This window comes from Gasterosteus aculeatus, chromosome 2 (genome assembly GCF_964276395.1).
Source record: "Gasterosteus aculeatus chromosome 2, fGasAcu3.hap1.1, whole genome shotgun sequence".
Classification (NCBI taxonomy): Eukaryota; Metazoa; Chordata; class Actinopteri; order Perciformes; family Gasterosteidae; genus Gasterosteus; species Gasterosteus aculeatus.
This window is the reverse complement of record NC_135689.1, coordinates 14,436,394-14,455,589: the sequence shown is the minus strand read 5'-3', so window position 1 is coordinate 14,455,589 and position 19,196 is coordinate 14,436,394. Positions and strand designations below refer to the sequence as shown.

Genomic DNA, 19,196 nt, shown 5'->3' with positions numbered 1-19,196 from the left:
GCATACACCATGACTTTATATAACTATATTTACTATTTTTATAACTTACTATAATGTAATTTGAATGAAACAGATTCAAATAACATTTTAGTTTTTCTACTAAATACTGCTGCATAACCTTTATTTAAATAAATATACTGACGTTTAATGATTTTTTTCCACATACTATTCACTGCACTTTTATTTTAAAATCATTTACTCTTTTTGACCATCCTTTGATTTCATAAAATAATTGCTATAAACAATTATTGCTTTAATTTAATTGATTTACACTAAGAGGAATTTGTCTTTTGGATATGATGCAGGTTCTCCATTCAGGAGAAGTAATGCTGAAGACAAAGCATCGGTGTCTAATCTATTGGGACAGTCAGTCAGCAGAAGATGGCCAGTTGGTCCTTGGTAACGTCCTGTTACAGACTACTGTAAGAACACGTCTTGGTTAAGTTTAGGTTGAAGTGCCTTGAGACCGGTTTAAGTCTGTCAAGCCCACATCCCCCATGCGGTGGGCAAATCCAATGTGTTTTAATAATTGAAACGGCTATTCAAAGATTCAGCCATATTGCAGCATGTCAGATCCACAAAGAGATGGAAGGAAAGAGGTCTGCTCATGTATACATCTTTCTCAAATAGAAAGAAAATCCACTGGCTCCACACACACAGGCTTGTTTTGTTCTAAATGCTGGTCAATTTAAGGTGCAGCAGCCAAATAGAAAACTAAAATGAGGTCCCCTTTGTCCTTCTGAATAACAAGGTCGTCCTCCTGTCCTCCGCAGTCTACAGGGCGCTGACTGAACTCCAGCTGGCGAGAAGCACTACGGAAGATTGAACGCGATATTTGGGACCTTTCACCTCGTCCCAAGCGTGTCAGCTGTGATAGTATGTGTGTGTGTGTGTGTGTGAGGGAGAGAAGAGAAATGGACTGACAGATTGTGCGTGCGTGTGCATGTACAGTGTGTTTGCATACTGTTCCTCTGTAGATGCTGGGGGGGAGGGCGAATGGGGGGGTCTGTCCTGGCGGCCATCAAAGCATCTGTCGTATGAATTCTTCTCCACTAATGCACAAAAAAACGCACACGCGATGCATATGAACACATGGAGCAGCTCACACGCCCCTTGTCAAACCTCATTTCGGTTATTTCAGACGTAAATGCAAAGCGATACATTAAAACATCCTTTACTTAAATGACAACGCACAAATGATGAGACTCCCCCATATTAACCACATAAACATCTACACAATCCTGCACCATTTAAGACGCAGCATGTGCTTCTATCCTAAAGGAACGTTTTTGAGCGATCTGTGTGCGTGTGTTTAAACGCACATTGTCGCTTTCTCCACATCCACAGAGGGTTCCCCACTTTGTTCTGCCTCACTGGACCCCCGCCCCCCCAACGCGCACACACACAACAGTCTGCCTCATGGCCAGTTCCTCAGACACAAAAGAATATTTATGGGCATTATAATGTCTTATATACCTTTGACGGTCAGTGAGTTTAAATAAGTACGTATTAAATATACTGTATAAGCTGCAAAGACATCTATGACCGTACTAATACTGATAACAGGTGAACTCAGCAACGTTTCTTTAGTGGAATCCGGTCCGACGTATTCAGGATGAACCAAATACCAACAGTTTTCATTGGTAACTTCTCCGCTGGGCTGGAAATAGTTTCTGGTTTTGATGTACAAAGTGTGACGAGAAGTGTTGTGTTCACCTATAAAGAACAATCCTTCGTGGTCATTTGGATTCAACTTAAAGTGGATTTTTTTATGTACACAATATTGATTTAGATCACGGAATGAAAGATTCACATCATAGTCTAGTCAATCAATATTCTGTTGAATCTTTTATTTAAAGTCAAACTACACTTAAATGTAAACTGTGCGTTTGTGTATTTAAAGCCTGACTGAGAAGCTGCTCTCCCACATTAAAAACACGTGTTCAATGCGTTTAAAAGCATCAAATATTCAGTGGGTAAAGCACACATATCTAGAGGTTGTAAATATAGTACCAGTCAAACATTTGGGCACATTTTACCGTTGAATTGAGAGAAAATCTGTCCAAAACTTCAGCCTGGTACTGAATTAAATTCTCATCTGTATTTGGTCCCTTCTCCCCTTATGGGGCTGTCCTGTGTGAGATGTCCCCTCCCCCTTTAGCTCCTGTACTCGTCCCCGCAGTCCCCGATGAGCGCCATGAGGTCCCTGGAGCGTTGCGTCACTGCTGCGATGGCGGCATGATCCTCCGCTGTCAACTTCAAGTCGGGGCTGCAGCTACGCAGGCTGTCAGCGATGTGTTGTCCCGCCCCCGCGACGCCCAGCCGGCAGCCGACGATGACCCCGCCCACTGCGGGGCGATCCAGCACGTAACGCGTCGCCACGCTGGCCACCGAGCAGTCGTGTCTCCTGGCAGCCGTCTCCAGGGCGACAAGGAGGTCCTGAAAGAGGCTCCAGCCGCCCCAAGAGTTGATCACGTTCTTGTACTTCGAGAGGGACGCCGTGTAGAGCTCCGCCCTGGACTGAGGCTCCGCCTTCCCCAGATAACGCTCTGAGAGGAGACCGCCCGCTGAGAGGGGACAGTGATGGGATGGAGGCAGACAAATTAGTTATAAGGAGTCCAGGGGGACGAAAAAACCAGGATGAGTTGTGAGGAGGCGAGCAGGAAAAAGGGGGATGGAGGAGATGAGGATGGAGAAGGGTAGAGAGAGGAGAGAGGGAGGGCAGAGCGGGGACCATCCAGGTCAGGAGGAGGATGGGAGAGGAAGGAGTAGCGACGATGAGGGGGAGGGAGGAGGACAGAGGACGTGTCGTCACAACGGCTGACTCCATTTTAGGAAACGCGCCATTTTACATCTTTATACCGTGATGGTAAATTAAAGTCACGGTGAGCTTCATCTTTCTGGAGTTAATCCCACGTAAATGCAAATAATGAAACATGGATATATGATGACCGCATTTAAGTCTGAATGTGTTGTATCTCACCCAGAGTGCCGTAGGTGAGGAGCTGAATGTCGTGAGCCAGACAGAACTTCTCCATTTTGGCTGCAGGTCTCTGGTCGATCAGAGAGTACTGAACCTGCAGGACAGACACACGTCAGGTCAAGAGCTGCACTGAAGGACGGAGTGTGGTGGAGCGCGGTACCCAGGTGTAGGTGCACGCTGCCGGGCACCTGGTTGCTTGAGATGCGGATGCCTCTGCTGGTGATCTCCTCCAACCGCTGGGTGTCAAAGTTAGTGAGGGCGAGCTCCTCTGCGAGAGGGAAGGTCAGAGCAGAATAAAAATAAAAGTCTTTCAACAGGATGGAACAAGAAATGATCTGAGACAGTTGAAAGGTCGACTAATAACCATTTACAGGTGAAGATTGAACAAGTTCACATAAGATGCACCCTATGAAGAACGAACAGTACAATTAGCAAATAGTTCATCCTGCTTATGTATTGGTCAGATTCTAATGTTTTTGGTTATACATATATATATATTTGTTGCTGCAGTGCGTACGTATGAGTCCCTCCTGCTGCAGGTCGGAGAGGTGTCCCAGTGCGTCCAGGTATCGTTTGTCTTTGTAGTCCCACCAGTGGAACTGAACACAGTCCAGACGGTCGACCTGCATCCGGGTCATGGAGCGACGCAGTGCCTTCTCCACCACCTGCACGCACGCACACACGCCTATTTATACGTTTAACAGTAACAACACGATGCCAGCGTTACGCTTCGACCAAGACATTTTACACTTGGGTCAACTTGTCAGTGCCTTTTGGCAAACCAGCTTGGTTTCTCTTCACTTATTTAGATTTTCTTTGCTTCTCAAATAAAATATACACAATTAAAATGCATCATTTTAACACCAGGGAGTATAACCCTTAACATAAAACATGAATTGGTTACGTTAGTTTACTGTTGATTTATCAGCAGTCTATTTGTACAAAAAAAACATGAAACAATGAATAAATCTGATTCCTTGTCATGTTTTGCTGTCAAAGAGACGGCCTCGTAACGCTTATAGAGTCTTTGAATCCTTTGACTTGACAGCAGAGACCTGAGAGCGATTCGTGCAGCCGTACAGTTGGAGACGCTCTGGTTCTCTGTTCCAGGCACACAGTGCGCTCTGCTGGATAGAAGTAGTCACAGGAAAACGCGGCACGCTGAGGACGCTCCAGTCTCAACACGTTAGTAACAGCTCACCTTGCGGTTCATTGGTTCTGGTCTTGGCACGTATTTGGTCAGACTCTGCACAGCTGTGTCTTTCCCGGAGGATTTGCGCTAAGAAAAGATTTCAAAAGAGCGATTTGAATGGAATTAATGTTTCTGAAGCTTGCACTTACATATTAGAAAAATCACCATGTTTCTTTTAACGTTTCGCTGTTAAAAATACTATAAAATAATTTATTTAAAAAAGGATGCAGGGATTAGAATGGATCTATTGATTAGTTCAATCCAGAAGCATCAAAAAAGCCTGGAAAACCCGTGTAATGTGCGTGTAAGAGAGAGAAACGGACTCTCGGCTCTCTGCACATTATTCCAGGTGAACGGCTGAGACCACAGTCGATACCATTAAACTGTCGCAGCACATCAGCCATAAAGCTCTGATGTGAGCCGCACCGAAACCTGCGTGTGCGTTTGTGCGAAAGAAAGGCAGAGAAGGCATTAGCTCGTTCTCTGGCGAGTTCCTTTGTGTGTCAGCGTGAGAGCATTTCTTAATGTGTGCAGTGAGGATCTGCAGCTCTGTGGGGAACAGTTGGATTGACAAATCAATAAACAGGCAAAGGGATTACACAGTACGAGTGAGAATGATGTCACTATGTGACTTAATAAAACTACATTCAACAAGTCAGTTAACTTTACCATTGTAATTTAATGTCAGAAAATGTGAAAATATTGGTCATCTTTCCCAGTGTAGGTTTTATTTCTGAGCATATTCCGATGAATGCAGTCACGGGAAAATACATTGGGTTTTTTCACAAGATCTGACTTTGTTTCTGAGAATCTGTGTCTGTTTATTGCATCTCTCTCTCGCTTTGTTGTAAAACACACACAAGAACATTACCCCCCTCTTGTGTTTGAAAGGCCATTTTCCATGTGTGCTTAAACAGTAACTAATATCGTGCAAAATTAAAGAAATTTAATTACAATAACAAAAAAAGCCAAGATGGAGCTCCACAATTGCAATCATCATTTAAATTGAACACCTCGTCCATAAACCATCTCCTGAATCATGTAAACTGGTCCCAGTAACACACATCAGTTTTTTCTATATTTTAGAACGAATCCTTTTCCAACACAGAGAATTAATCCAACATTTTAAAATGTCAGAAACGATTTGATAAAGAGACACATGTTGTGATACATACATCCACACAACAGTTTATATCAGATATCCCTCGTAAAAAAGGAAACAAATAGCTCCAAACAAACAATGTTTATTTAAAAAAAAAACAGAATGACACTGATTATCATTGCATATTCACCTTCCCCACGTTATTTAGAATAATGTCATCAATTGAAAAAGGGAGAAAACTGCACAAAACAGCATGGGAGCAAATTAAGAGCTTAATAAATCACACTTGGCCATGAAAGTAACTACGTCGTAAAACAAGTGTGTGTGTGTGTGTGTGTGTGTGTGTGTGTGTGTACCTGGCTGTTGAAGCGTCCAAATATTTCCTCTGCAGGCCCATAAATATCTGCCATGTCGAAGGTGGTGAGGCCGGCGTCCACGTACGCCTGCATGGCCTCCACTGCACACATGAATAAACCTCATTGTTGTTACTTTAGAAACTTTCTGAACACACAAACTGTTGAGGACTGTTGGCTCTCAGACCCCATCGGGGTCACGCGGCGTGGGGCTCTCAGACCCCATCGGGGTCACGCGGCGTGAGCTCCCGCAGGTCACGTGTTCGAGCTGGTGTACCTGCTTTATGCGCGTCCACGGCGCCGTGCGCGCCGGACACCTGCCACATGCCGTTCAGCACGCGGCGCACCTCCAGGCCGCCGGCCAGCCTCACCGCGGGAACCCGGGACATCCTGCAGGTCGTGCGGGGGGGAAGAAGCTGCTGGTTGAGATCACACGCGGTTATTTTCTTTCTACACGTTTGATTTTTTTTTAAAGGCACAAATATATTAACGTTGGATTATTGTGTGTAGACGGTCGTCGGCTGGCTGCAATAATCGGTCCAAAACCGCAAGATATCGACATTAAAATCAGCTACGTCAACACAAGAGACTTACTTTAATGTCCGAAGGAGACCGACGAGCTACAAGTCACAACAACACCAACAGTTATAAAACATTTTTTGCGTAACTGAGTTACAAGTTTGTTTCCACCAATAGCGGAATGTGTAGCCGGAAGTGACGTTCTTCTTCAGTGGCTTTGCTCGTTGTTCTGCCCTCTGCTGGAAGTAGATGGTCACTTCTGTGTAGCGCAGCAATAATGAAACAGACGTGGTACGGTAAAATAGAACGTTTTACTTTTCTGTTACGCAACACACATTGATAAAGCCCTATACAAAAGTAATTGTTTCCAGGCAACACGCTGTAGCAGTCTCATTTTACACATCATGCCACTGTGGCGGCTGCCTTCTTCTTCTTCTTGTTCCTCTTTCTCCTCTTTGTTGCAGGTGTTGTGGTGACCTCCTCCTCATCCTCCTTCTCCATCTCATCCTCCTTCTCCATCTCATCCTCCTTCTCCATCTCATCCTCCTTCTCCATCTCATCCTCCAAGGCTTCAGACGCTTTTCCTTCTAAAGCGCCAGGTCGCTTTTCTTCTGAAGCGCCAGGTCTCTTTTCTTCTGAAGCGCCAGGTCTCTTTTCTTCTGAAGCGCCAGGTCTCTTGTCGCCGGTGGTCGGTTTGAGAGGCATCGCCTCCGGCACGCTGGGACAAAGCAGAGGGAAGTTAAAATAAACTCAATTAAAATCAACAGCTTCTCTATAAACCTCCTACAACTCATTGTAGTTTGTGCTGATAAAGTTAATTGGAAGTGAAAATCACGTGTCTACAGAGTCATTTGATACAATTGTAGATTTGAGATAATTTCCAGTCATTATAACTGCCTTTTAAATCACCAGGCACGACACATTGGCATGTAAATAAAACGATTGGATTTCCGTTGGAATTAGAAATCCTGAGCAAATATGGCTTCCCTGCTGTATTACGGATTTTAAAACTTCTTAACTTTACACTGCACCCCAGTAGTTACCTCATCTGAAGCGCTGGCCTCTTACTCCCAGCCCCGGTGTGCCTCTCCAGCAGAGCCACGAAGAAGCCGTGTGTGCGGGTCTTGGTGGTGCTCGCACGAAGACACTGGGTGAGAGGCTCCAGGCCGCGTTCTGGCCACTGAGCCAGCAGAGGAACCAACCTAGGAGGAGAACCCAAACATCATACATTCATTCAGGCAGTGGCTTCCTCTAAATGGATTCATTAGGTCAGGAGTTGAAGGACAATTCCACCAGTTTTGATAATATATTAATGGCTGAGTGGACAGTAAAGAAGAAGGACAAATGCAAATGCTGCTCATTCATTTTTGTCAACACCATTACGCTCATTGATCCAGACGGCTGTTGCACATCCACTAGGAAAAGATATCATTTATCTCCCGTATTAGCTTCTCCACAGCGGCTGCTTGTGAAATCCAGGACATCCTTTTAAATATTTCTCAACGCCCATAATCGTATCTAAAAGAGCTCATCGCAGACGATCGCCCCACTAGCGCACTGCGCTCACGGAGTGCAGGGCTCCTCGGGCCGATTAGGCGGGCGATTGCTACCTGAAGTCCGGGTTCTGCTGCAGACAGGCCGCTACGACCTCCTCGTTCTCCTGGCTGTGGATGGAGCAGGTGGAGTAGACCAGGCGCTTCAGACGGGGGAACTTGAGGCCGTGGTTCAGGCACAGCAGCTGGAAGGAGGCCAAGGAGGCCAGACGGGCCTGAACCTTCTCCTGGTCAGCGGATGACACGTCGTCCCGGAGACACACCATACCTGGACCATAGAAACACACAACATAGATTCACAATGAATACAAATCGGATTGGTTAGTGTAAAGGTGTTGCTTGCCGTGATTGGCCTCGGAGGCTGCGGACAGAAGATCATAAACACTCCACCTGAGCCACTGCAGGACGGATCCAGCAGGATGTACTCAACGTCTTTAAACTGCGGGCCGTCGGGGTCCACCTTTAAGAAGTCCTGGTGGGCCAGCTGCTGGCAGGTGACCCCGGCCCGCAGGAGCAGAGTCGACATGGTGGCCAGACGCTTGGCATCCAAATCGAAGGCAAACAGCTTGCCCCTGTTCTCCATGAGGGCAGCCAGGTGGCTGGTCTTGTTGCCCGGGGCGGCGCAGGCATCGATAACATGGCTGCCGGGTGGGGGGTTGAGCAGGTACGCGGGGAGGCAGCTGGCTTTGTCCTGCAGAATGACGTGGCCGGCCTTGTATAGGAAATGCTCATGAAACTCTGTTTTAGGAGGGAAGACCAGCAGCTCTGGCACAAGCATGTCCCTCACAAAGTCTTTCCTCTTCAGGGACAAGTCCTCCAGCCTGCCGGCCTGTCCCAGGTAGCAGAAGCCGTCCCTCTTCAGATAGTCCACCGCATCCTCCGCGGTGGTCTTCAGGGTGTTTACGCGCACATACCTGGGCAGCTGGTCCCCGACGAGCTTCTGGGCGCTTTGCGGGAGCAGGTCCTCGTTCCTGCTGACCTTCTGCTTCACCTTCATGCGGGCCAGCGCCGCCTGCATCCTGGCGCGGTGCTTCATCATCGCGGTCTTCCAGGAGCCGCCGCACTTGAGCCCCCGGCCGATCAGCAGGTCGTACACCAGCACCTTGGCCAGGTTTATGCCCAGCTTGGTCTGTTTGAGCAGCTTGGTGGACTCGATGATCTCCTCCAGGACGGCGGAAAACTTTTGCGTCTCACAAACGAGAGCAAACAGCTGCTTGATGTGCGGGAATCTGCTGTCGTAAACCAGAGTTTTCAAAGCGCCCTGCTTTGCCTCGACTTTCTCCAGGATCTCCGCAGCTTTCATGTACAGCGCCATGGCGGACCGGAGAGGCCGCGTCGCCGCTCCGCTGGTCGCTGTCTGCTTCTCGGTGGCGTGTTGCTCTTGGAGACAGCGCGGACGAAGCCCTCGTGTCCCCCGTGTCCCCTCGTGTCCCCTCGGGCCTCACCGGACAGAGACAAGCGGCTTTGTTTTTCTCGCTGACGTTGTAGAAAAGCAGCTTCGGGTTTTCGCTGCCACCGTGCACATGGCAGAGGGAGAGTCGTGGCCCCGGAAGTACTAGCGGTGGTTCACGCGCTAGTTTCGTGTGACGTAGGAGGTCTGTCCAGCCAATCACGAAGCAGTTGGATAATACTGGCTGACCGGCGCTTTACTGTCCTTTAACTATGATGACCGATCAAATGAATCCGATTTTTTTGTACCGACGTTTAAATTACATTCTCAGCAGTCGTTAAATGTGCAGTACTGCTAATCTGACTTCTGTGTATGCAAATAGCTCGTTCCTTAACTTTTTTCATTGGTAGATTTAATTGTTCCTCCTGTGTGGAGTAAATGACTGATCAACAGCCGTACAGCACATAACTGCTGACAATAGATCAGTGTCAGCCAAGAGAGCGCTTTTAAGAATACAGAGAAATAGATGTGAAAATAGTGGCGTACAGAAAGCCGTAGAGAAAATAGCTTTATTCTTTAATACAAATTCAGGGATGTTTCCATGTGGAGAGTTCAACGGTATCAAGCTCACACTCTGCAATAAACCGCTCAATAAACGATCGGCACTGCATTGAAACCCATTAGCAGTCATTCAACGTGAACCTTTCTTGTTTGACATCCTACCGTTCCACTCGACCCCCATCGGACTTTACAAACCAGTTAAGAGTTGAGTAAGATCACCAAACCTCTTATTGCAGCACCGTAAAAGCATCGCTGACCAAAACAAAAACCCCATCAAGGCTTAGATAATAAACACAGTATTTTAAAGTGTAACAGGACAATCTCTCATCCAATTGACTGCCAAGTGACCTAATGCACAATCCATCTGCTGTACACCATTAAAACAAATAAGATTTACAGCACATTTTCTGCCCATCACTTTTACTTGAAGATATTAGTCACTTCAACTCTTTCATTTCGACATGGAATAGACTAGTTATGAAGTCAGTGTGACTAAACTACCAAAGAGTTCAGCAATACACTTCTGCACAGACAGAGGAGGATGTTGAAGCTGGGATGTAAAGCACTTTTATTGCAGATTTAGGCATCTTTAAAATTGCTTCAGTGGCATAAAGAGCATTTCTGTCTGCCGGTGTCTTTTTTCAGCATCATCAGGAGTCAGTCAGATAATTTTCTACTTCTATTCTGTCTATTAGACATCAGCAGCAGCAGCAGGCCTTCAGAGGATTCATGTCCTAAAGGGAATCTTAATTCATACTGGATTTCATTTTTACAGTGTTGAATTATACTCAAATATAACAACCATGTGCAATGTGCCTTTTACTCTCAGTGTCCACAGAACGGTTTGTGCAATGATTTTAGCCATTGTGCTAAATGCTGTTGTTGCAATTGAAGAGATTTTTACGAGTAGACTATCATCATTTTCAAATATAGGTTTAATATATTTTCCCGCTGTTGACTAGTACTGCTAAAGGAATTCAGTTATTTCAACACGACATTCAAAGTAATTTCACTGGGAGGGAAGGTGACCATTGGGTGTGGAATCATAGTTTGTAGAATAGAGAAGAACATGTGTAGGTCCGTTGGGTGGAGAACAACAACGATACCCAACTCTAACTTAACCAATCAGTGTTTAGCGACCCGACTGGGCTTTTTCATGGACTTTGTCTTTAAAGAGTTTTTATACAGAAGCAATCTCTCTGTGGTGTGAGGAGGCAGGCGGTTCCTCTTGGCCTTTACGAAACATGCCGCCATCGGAAACAGCCGGTCGAAGCCCCCTGAGGTGGCCGGTGCTGCCAGCAGCTTCTTGGCGATGCTCTGCAGCAGGGGGAAGCGAGTTGCAGCTTTCCAGTACAACACACTGCTGTTGCTTTCACACAGAGGTTCGGAAAGGTACACGTCGAGCTCTGCCGTCTTCGTGGTCTTTGCAGGTGGCTGGAGGAAGTTAAAGATAGACTTGCGCTTGAGATCATTCTCGCCGACTCCGTTGCAGTCGTTATCATCCGAGCTTCCACCATGTTCCTCCATCGGCAAGTTGTCTCGACTCGCCTCTTCGCCATTTTGCTGCTTCAACTTCTTGCACGGCTGGACTTCATCTGCCTCTACAAAGGGAGCTGCCGAGGCCCCCATGCTAACTAGTGTGGCTTCCACGATTGTGCGAGCCTGATATTTTGACGGTGGTGTTAGGAAACCTGTCTCGTCCTCCAGTTTGGCATCAGGAAACGGCTAGGAAAAAAAACCATTCAGGCAAAGATGAGAGATGTGATTCTCATTCTGCTTTGTGGATGAAAAGTAAAAACAAACATTGCAGAGCGACAACGCTTCAATGAAATACCTGCAGTTTGATCCTGGGGTCAAGCACAGCAGCTAATATCATATCCTTCTGGTGAATCAGGGACTGGAAGTGTGTGTGGATGCCTGTGCGCAGGGCCTTGTTGAAGTGTGTGTAGTTGGTGACACAGCTTTCCAAAGTCTTATCCAGGCCAATGAGAGATGGTGTGATGAAAGAGATGGTCACTCCAGTTCCTTGCAGGACCTGGGATACGGGTCACATAATATTCTATCAATAAGAACACAACACTCGGATACTTTATTTCCATACATACCTGCAAAACCATAAGGGGTGAAAAAGGTGACAAAATATTAATGTCAGTGTCGCGTACGCCCCCCCACCCCAATTGGCCCATCAGTCAATTGGAAGAAATTCCAATTTAAACGGTTAGGTTTAAAAAAATAATATTCAAATGCGCTATTGCATTATAGAATCTTATGCAATCTTTGTAAACCACTTTATCCCAAAAAAATGAACCTTCTCTTTTACCTGCATGGCCTCCTCAAAGGGCTCCAGGAGCGCCAGGATGTCAATCACCTGCTCCCTCTTTGCCATCACCAGAGGCGGGGCACTGGCAGTGTCGTTAGCGTCGATGCGAGCCTGGGCGAGGAGAGTCATGATGGCACTCCAGGCCGACTCCTGCACCATCCGACGTAGAGATAGCATCATGGAGTTCCAGCGACAGTTACTGGAGGATGGGCACAGGGAAACGGTGTGCTCCTTCATCAAGACCTAAACAACAAAATGATAGAGTCAACATTTCAGCACAGAAATTCCGAGCTCTACGTCCATAAACAAAAATGTTCTTGTCCGAAGATATCGTTTCTTTTGCTAAAGTCTTTGTGTGTGTGAGTGTGTCTGCACACAGGTTTAATAATCCGACCGTATGAGCACATAATTAAGATAAGACACACTGGTGTCGTTTAGTTTCGCTTACCTCGCTCCAGTGGGCACTGCTTCTAAAGAAAGCCACCACATTCTGGACCTGCAAGAGCAGGTTTTCCACCACCCTGGAGTTCTTCAGTGCTTCTTTAATCACAACCTGCAATGTGTGAGCCACACAGGTGCTTCTCGTCCCGATCTGTAGCTCTGAAAAGGGGGACTCAGTTTCAGGCGTCTGGTCAGACAGAAACGCCACCATCTCGTCTCCATCTGGTTCCCCCCTGTTGGATGAGCACATGATCTTGTAGTCGCAGAACAAGTGGTTCCCAGCCAGTGTTTCTTTGGCTTGGTTGGCGAGCATGTAGCCAATGCTGGGAGGAAAGAGGCCGTAGCTTAGCAGCACACCTTCAAGCTCCCTGGCCACCGTTGTGCTGAGGTTTTTGTGGCTGACGTGGCGGAAGGCTACAATAGGACGGCGTATCTGCCAGGAATCACTAACAAAGTGGAGCTGCACCACGACGATGGGCTCCTCCACTGGACTGGATTGATTCCCTGCCCACAGGTCAAACGTGACATGAATAGCTCTCTCGCCATCTTTGGTTTTGGCAAGGCAGGCTTTAAGGTCACGGATGATCTGAGGCTTGATTGTTCTCTCCACTTCGTCGTAGAGCTGTAGGCCGAGGACCCGCTGGGAGAGCTTGTTGCATTCTGGACTGATGGTACTCATGAATGACCTGAAGCCTGCGCCTTCAACAAAACTGTGGGGAACAAAACAGAAGCTGCGTTGGCATTGTGCACTTTCAAATGATGCGTGTCATCTAGACGATGTTTGGATGCCCATTTGGTATGCATATAGAATACACAACTAGCCCTCTGCTGCAGTTAAGGCTACTGACACATATGACATCCTTCAGGATAGGTTGACCCATCAGAATACTCGTTCAACTCTGGGATTTACAGACTTTGGCATCTTTGCACAAGCCAGCAAGGAGGATCGCACAGGTCACCTGAGTGGCAGCATGTCTTCAGCGATCATCCTCAGCGCCGCACTGATAAACCTTTTCTGGTCCACTGGCGCAGCTGCTGTTGCAGCGCCTGAGCTAGAGCTGGGACTGGAACTCAAACTGCGGGGCAATGAGGTGCTCGGGGACGGGGAAATCTGTGGAGGCACAGCAGCCTTCTTCTGCTGGACTTTCTGACATACCGGCTTCTTTTCTTTCACCGGACTGGCCTGCAAGCAAAGCAAAGAGTAGGTGAGCGAAACCAGGCATGCAACCGTGACTAACTTTGTTAACTTGGTTAAGTGCCAAATCTGCACTTATGTAAAACCATAAAAGAAAATCATCATAGTAAACTTACCACTTTAGGAATTACTAGTTCTGGGTCTAATACAACGTCACACTTGAAGTCCACCTGAAAAACAACATAAAATGTGAATGCAAAATAGACTTGTTTCACCTGAGAAGAATCTTCATACTGTAAACATAAAAACATTTTACCTGCTAATCAACTGGACACCATTTTCTTTCATTTATATTCCATATTGGCTTACAAATAGATCATTAAAAAAACATTTGTACAAATGGTTGAAAACTGAAAGTGATCAGACTTATACAGTAAGCGCTAAACTAAAACAAGTACTGTACCTCTCCTTCCACAAACTGTTGAATATCAAGGGAAATGCTGTCTGCCTCGTCATTGTAGAAGCCAAACATCGCTTTACGTTTGATGCTCGAGTTCCAGTGATTTTTTACAGAATTATCAGTCCTGCAAGAGGAATAAAAAATATACATTTAAGTCTCGGAGTCATTTCTCGTTCCACAGGCTGACACGTTATTACATTCACCCTTTTATTTTAGCAATAACGAACAAATAATGCATTTCATTGGCTATAGTCATATGGTTCAACTTCAGCAGATCAATCGCAGCTAACAAACCCACCTTCCAGGGAGCAGCTTGGCAATCTCAGACCACCGGTTCCCCAGAATAGAGTGGGCTTTGTAGATGATGAGGTCTTCCTCATTGGTCCATGAGCTCTTTTTGATCATTGGGTCGAGGTGGTTAAGCCAGCGCTCACGACACTGTTTCCCCAACCGTCCTTTCAGCTGCCTGGCAATCAAAGACCAGTATTTGGTGCCGTAGATCTCCACCAGCTCTACTATCTGTCCAGAGAAAATGCGTGTTAACACAGTAGTATAGAGTGTGATGGGACAATTTAACTACTAACTGGGTCCAAGCAATGTCTGTGTCAAATGTGCTGCGTTATTTGTTCCACCTTTTCATCTTCTTCTTTTGACCAGAAGCCCTTTATCAAATCAGGATCCAGGTGCTTTTTCCAGCGCTCCATAACATGGAATTCTGACCGCCCCTAAAAACAAAGAGAATTTTTGCAATAAAGAAGAAAAATTGAATAATCAAAAGAGGAAAGAAAATAATCACGGAGAAATTTGCAATTTTGTTTTACTGAAATGTAAGTGTTTACAATGCCGTCTCTTTCATTCATTCTCTCCCACTCAAGTCACTTTACTCCAGCTGAATACTTACCGGAAAAAAACTGGCTATGGTTTTCCAATCTTTTTTCCCAAAATTGCTGATTAGGATTTTGAGATTTTTATCCTGCACAGATAAAATGAATCATTTCAGATTAAGTAGATGTTATTGTAAGATTCAAGGTAAAATTATCCTGAACACGATTTGTTACTTTTAAAAGCTAAAGAACCAACCAACAAACAAAAGGCTATGTGACACTTTTTAAAACACGGATTAGGCCCTCTTAGTCAGTGCCACTATTGAAATAATCTACTGGAAACGATAGTGTGTTGGGCTGGATAACATAATCAGATGAATATCTGAAAAATAGATATTATGGTCAAAGTATTCTTTTCACTCACCTCTTCCTCAGACCACTTTACTTTAGACTTGGTTCCATCCTTTTTATCTGCTGTGTCCGAGTCAGTGTCAATGCACATATTACTGCCCCCTTCATCTTCCATGCTGCAACCAGACAGATAACCAATAATTGAGTATGACTGGATTTAGTCACGGGGAAAATCTTCAGCTTGTTCATTCAGTTTATCGAAAGCATTAGAATTAAGAAGACACACTAGATCTCCTAGCTAAAGTGTAAATAAATAATAATAGATGAGATGTCCGATACAGACTGTATAATAGATGCCGTTTGAATGTCATTTTTCTATCTCAACAACTTCCATCTTCCTTGCATTGCGTTGCATTGATTATCAGTTTGTCTTAGCCCAATGTTTACCTATCCGGTCTCAATCAGCAGAATACATGTCACTACCTTAAGTATGTGGTACATTTAAGGTTCCCAAAATGAAAATACTAGACTGTAATATAATAACGTTGCTGATTCAGAGGAAGCCTGAAACAAAAGTTGTTTACAACTCATGGCTAATGCAGCTCGATCGGCCAACTATTTCTGACACCATATTTTAAACCAACAAGCGATGTCAAGTGTTTGTGGCAAAGACATCGGAGACTCTAGACAGGTCACAGGAGGCAAACAAGACCCAGTATTACAAAAGCAGTGATGGATTAATTAGGTAACCACTTAACTAAAGTGCGCATGTAATATCTTATTCAATGAAATACAACCGTTCTGCCGTAAATAATATCGTCACACAGATAATAGTGTTCATGTTACGGTGTAATAATTTACTGCCATAAAATGTTGCGAGGAGGTTGTAATTTCCAATGTTGTCGGTTAACGTTAATAACATTGGCGGACTATAACGAACCCAATTTAACCATTGTATATTTCATGCTACCAGTGGAAAAACACATTTATCAAAGAGATTAACGTTAGCTGAAGCCAAGGCAGAGCTGCCATGAACGTGCAACCTTGCAGGTTTAACATAAAATATACAAATAACGTTAGTGCATTAGTTTAACACTACACCAATATTTAACGTTAGCTAAGTTGAAACGATTTGTTCGGGTACAAAGTATCTGAGTATCACTTTCCCGTCCTAAACCCAAACAAACATGCATGTTGTGCCCCAGAGCAGCGAGCTAGCATTAGCTTAGCTAACTGTCCCCCCCGGAAAGTTGCTTTAACTAACGTTAGCTTGGTAGCTAACATTAGCTGGTGCAAACCAAACAGTGACCTCGACATAAATACGTATCACCCGACAAACGTATTTAGGAACGCATCACGGTGGACAACTCTCAAGATAGAATTAATGCGATTGATTACCCGAAATTGATTGTAGAACTAATTAAATGAACTTACATTGCAACTTGGCTCTAACTTCGACCTAACCTCGGCTAACGTGGCTACCAGGCAACATGGAGCACGCGAGAAGGGACGTTGGCTTTACGTTCAGGAAGTAGAGCGCCTCCCGCGGCTCGTGCAACGTACAGCGACCGCTGCGTTTGTTATCGGCGAAAACGAGGCGTTTGTGAGCGACTGTGGATGAGAAAGTGGTCCAAATGCCAGTGGGGAGAACACATGGATGTCTACCTACATTTCAGATTGAACAACTGCTTCTGGAATACCGGTCCAGCCTTTCCAGCTCGCTACCACAACACAACAGACTGTAAACGACACGAGGGAGAGGCGACAGTCGATTCCCGCTCTCACACACACACACACAACAAAGCCACGCAACCACCCCGATAAACGCCTTTAACGCTGGATGCATTTAAACCACTACAGCTGTGGTGACTTCGTACCCAGCTAGTCGCAAAAACACATGTAGCTAAAAAGTCAATGTTAACGTTTGGGGACGTTAAGCGTGTCCTTCGCTCACCTGCGCGACGTGTCTCCCGGGTCTCCCGGCTCGTGCCTCGGCTGCCGGAGTAGATGTGGCTTTAGAAGCAACTGAGAACTGTTTTTTTTACTAACTAAATTAAATGTGTGAAAATTATTTACAGTTCAAGAACTCGTGACGTGTCATCGGTAGAAATTTACCCGGGACTGAAAACCAGAGGGTGCGTTCAAGAACACAACAAGAGCTTCCCGGTGCACGCGCTCCCCGGAAATGATCCATGTGAGGAAACGGTTACAACCGACGCCAACGGCTCTTAACCGACACCAACGGCTCCCAACCGCCCCGTGCTAAAGCTGACGGGCCATTCCACGTCCCCCCCTTCAGCGTCACCATATCAGTGGAAGAAAATACATAACCAGAGTCGATTAAAGATTCCCGAACGGTATCTTTTTCAATCATTTATTTAGTGGGTTGTTGAGGAGATTTCCCCAAGAATAGCTTCGCAGTTCCAGCTAGCACTACAAGTCTGCAACACCAACAGCAGCCTAACACCGCTCCCATACGCTATTTTTAAACAAAATGCGAAACAAATACATATATATTAAATGATGCATTCCATCTAGTGTGGCCTGCTGTATTACACAAAACACTAGACCACAACCTGTTCACTTAAATATTTTCGGATATGTAAACTACGTCCTCCCACGCCCGATGTATTCTATCCATGGACGTTTCATTGACTGTTGTATGGAGGACACTTGGCATCAACACTAACCTATTAACAAAATCTCAATGGCCATTTCTGCAATCGGCTACACAACTTATGAATGTTGAAGCACCATTGTATTTATCTCCACTTCAGTGTTGCTAAGCAACTGGTGGTTCCTCACTGCGGCTTAAGTTTTTCCAACACACAATGGCATTACCATGTAAGCATTTCACACATCTCTGATAGCATTTGCACCTTAATGTAGGATCGCATTAAACCTGTTATCTTCTTTCAAAATGATTCAAATTGGGCCACGTAATGAAAATATCGTAATGCATTGCTTCAATATCACACACATTTCTGCTTGTGTTGGTCTTCGAAGCCTTCTGCCTTCTTTATTTGTGTATGTGTAGGATCCCTCACAATCAATCACTCTGCTCATATGTGTGCTCCTCATTCTGACCACTCAGGGGCGCCATTGTTCAGTAAAGTAGATCACATTTTAATAAGGTCTCAACTCTCCAACTGAATATTTCAGATTTGTCTGTAGCCTTAACAATTGACCAGAAGTAAAGCAACCAACATGGCAAAAACATATTTATACACTTAAAAACATGAAATATTGTTTTATTTTTAAATATTCTTTTGAATTATACATTTTCCTTCATAAACTAGTTACTTGTACCTTTTTCACCATATGTTTGTTGTCTTATTTACTTTTACTTCATTCTTATTTTCTCTTCATTACCTTGCCTTGATGATGTCTTTTGTTCAAGATATTGCTCTAATATTTTGTTCATTTACTCATCGAATCCACTTTTTTATGTTGCTCCACATATATGTATATAGTTACAATAAATATCTAGATTTTGTCCCAAATATTTAAACCCATACAACATATTAGATAATCACTGCAGGAAACAATTACAATTACCATGTAGGCTACAAATTCTACAATTTGTCCTTTTGTACTTTGTACAAAACAGGATAATGTTCGAAACCGTGTTGGTTTGGATAACATCACATTGTATTGTAAATTGTAATTAGTAGCAGTACAAATCTGAAGTGAAGTGTGAAAAGGCCTGGTGCTGATGATAGAAGGGCTGTGTAGCCGGAGGATCGCATCCCGGTCCCGCTTGATGTGAAACCACCGTGGGAATAACGACACCGCTGCGCAGTACTCGTGCAAAACAACGTGCAGTTAAAAAGTGCAACAGTAGACCTGCACAACTGTGTATCAGCTTTGAGCTAATGCTCTCTTGTAGATAGACTTTATAATGCTTTTACTGGCTGAGTGTGTATTTATTTAGTTTTGGTCCCCAGGTGGTTTCAATAAGAGTTAGAAAAAGTATTGAGATTTTTTTATTATCAACTAAATAAGTCAATTC

General features: G+C 44.9%; 3 protein-coding genes across 8 annotated transcripts; all 3 read right to left on the bottom strand.

Moving 5' to 3' along the window:
• Nucleotides 1–1,835: 1,835 nt before the first annotated feature.
• Nucleotides 1,836–6,362, bottom strand: LOC120829865 (uncharacterized). 3 transcript variants are annotated; one of them, XM_040194403.2, is made up of 8 exons: nucleotides 6,225–6,362; nucleotides 5,908–6,046; nucleotides 5,634–5,734; nucleotides 4,185–4,262; nucleotides 3,501–3,648; nucleotides 3,172–3,251; nucleotides 2,984–3,077; nucleotides 1,836–2,567 (listed from the first exon to the last, which is right to left on the bottom strand). In XM_040194403.2, exons 2-8 carry the CDS (start codon nucleotides 6,017–6,019, stop codon nucleotides 2,158–2,160), a joined length of 1,023 nt encoding a protein of 340 aa, XP_040050337.2. In that variant the 5' UTR covers nucleotides 6,020–6,046; nucleotides 6,225–6,362; the 3' UTR covers nucleotides 1,836–2,157. The 3 variants fall into 3 exon arrangements, with proteins under 3 accessions (XP_040050337.2, XP_040050338.2, XP_040050340.2); XM_040194404.2 differs by having other exon boundaries at nucleotides 5,908–6,049; nucleotides 6,225–6,353; XM_040194406.2 differs by having other exon boundaries at nucleotides 5,908–6,020; nucleotides 6,225–6,353.
• A 79-nt stretch (nucleotides 6,363–6,441) lies between these two features.
• nsun5 (NOP2/Sun RNA methyltransferase 5) lies at nucleotides 6,442–9,282 on the bottom strand. Of its 2 annotated transcripts, XM_078084623.1 has the most exons (5): nucleotides 8,093–9,282; nucleotides 7,760–7,970; nucleotides 7,193–7,351; nucleotides 6,715–6,867; nucleotides 6,442–6,678 (listed from the first exon to the last, which is right to left on the bottom strand). In XM_078084623.1, exons 1-5 carry the CDS (start codon nucleotides 9,015–9,017, stop codon nucleotides 6,552–6,554), a joined length of 1,575 nt encoding a protein of 524 aa, XP_077940749.1. In that variant the 5' UTR covers nucleotides 9,018–9,282; the 3' UTR covers nucleotides 6,442–6,551. The 2 variants fall into 2 exon arrangements, with proteins under 2 accessions (XP_077940749.1, XP_040050336.2); XM_040194402.2 differs by having other exon boundaries at nucleotides 6,442–6,867.
• Nucleotides 9,283–9,647: 365 nt separating this feature from the next.
• On the bottom strand, nucleotides 9,648–17,566 carry mybl2a (v-myb avian myeloblastosis viral oncogene homolog-like 2a). Of its 3 annotated transcripts, none has more exons than XM_040194387.2 (12): nucleotides 17,139–17,566; nucleotides 15,258–15,360; nucleotides 14,911–14,982; nucleotides 14,642–14,734; nucleotides 14,308–14,528; nucleotides 14,013–14,133; nucleotides 13,726–13,779; nucleotides 13,374–13,597; nucleotides 12,422–13,124; nucleotides 11,974–12,216; nucleotides 11,488–11,688; nucleotides 9,648–11,378 (listed from the first exon to the last, which is right to left on the bottom strand). In XM_040194387.2, the coding sequence occupies exons 2-12, from the start codon at nucleotides 15,357–15,359 to the stop codon at nucleotides 10,779–10,781; spliced, it is 2,634 nt and encodes an 877-aa protein (XP_040050321.2). In that variant the 5' UTR covers nucleotide 15,360; nucleotides 17,139–17,566; the 3' UTR covers nucleotides 9,648–10,778. The 3 variants fall into 3 exon arrangements, with proteins under 3 accessions (XP_040050321.2, XP_040050322.2, XP_040050323.2); XM_040194388.2 differs by lacking the exon at nucleotides 17,139–17,566 and adding an exon at nucleotides 16,619–17,129; XM_040194389.2 differs by lacking the exon at nucleotides 17,139–17,566 and adding an exon at nucleotides 16,854–17,100.
• Nucleotides 17,567–19,196: the final 1,630 nt, after the last annotated feature.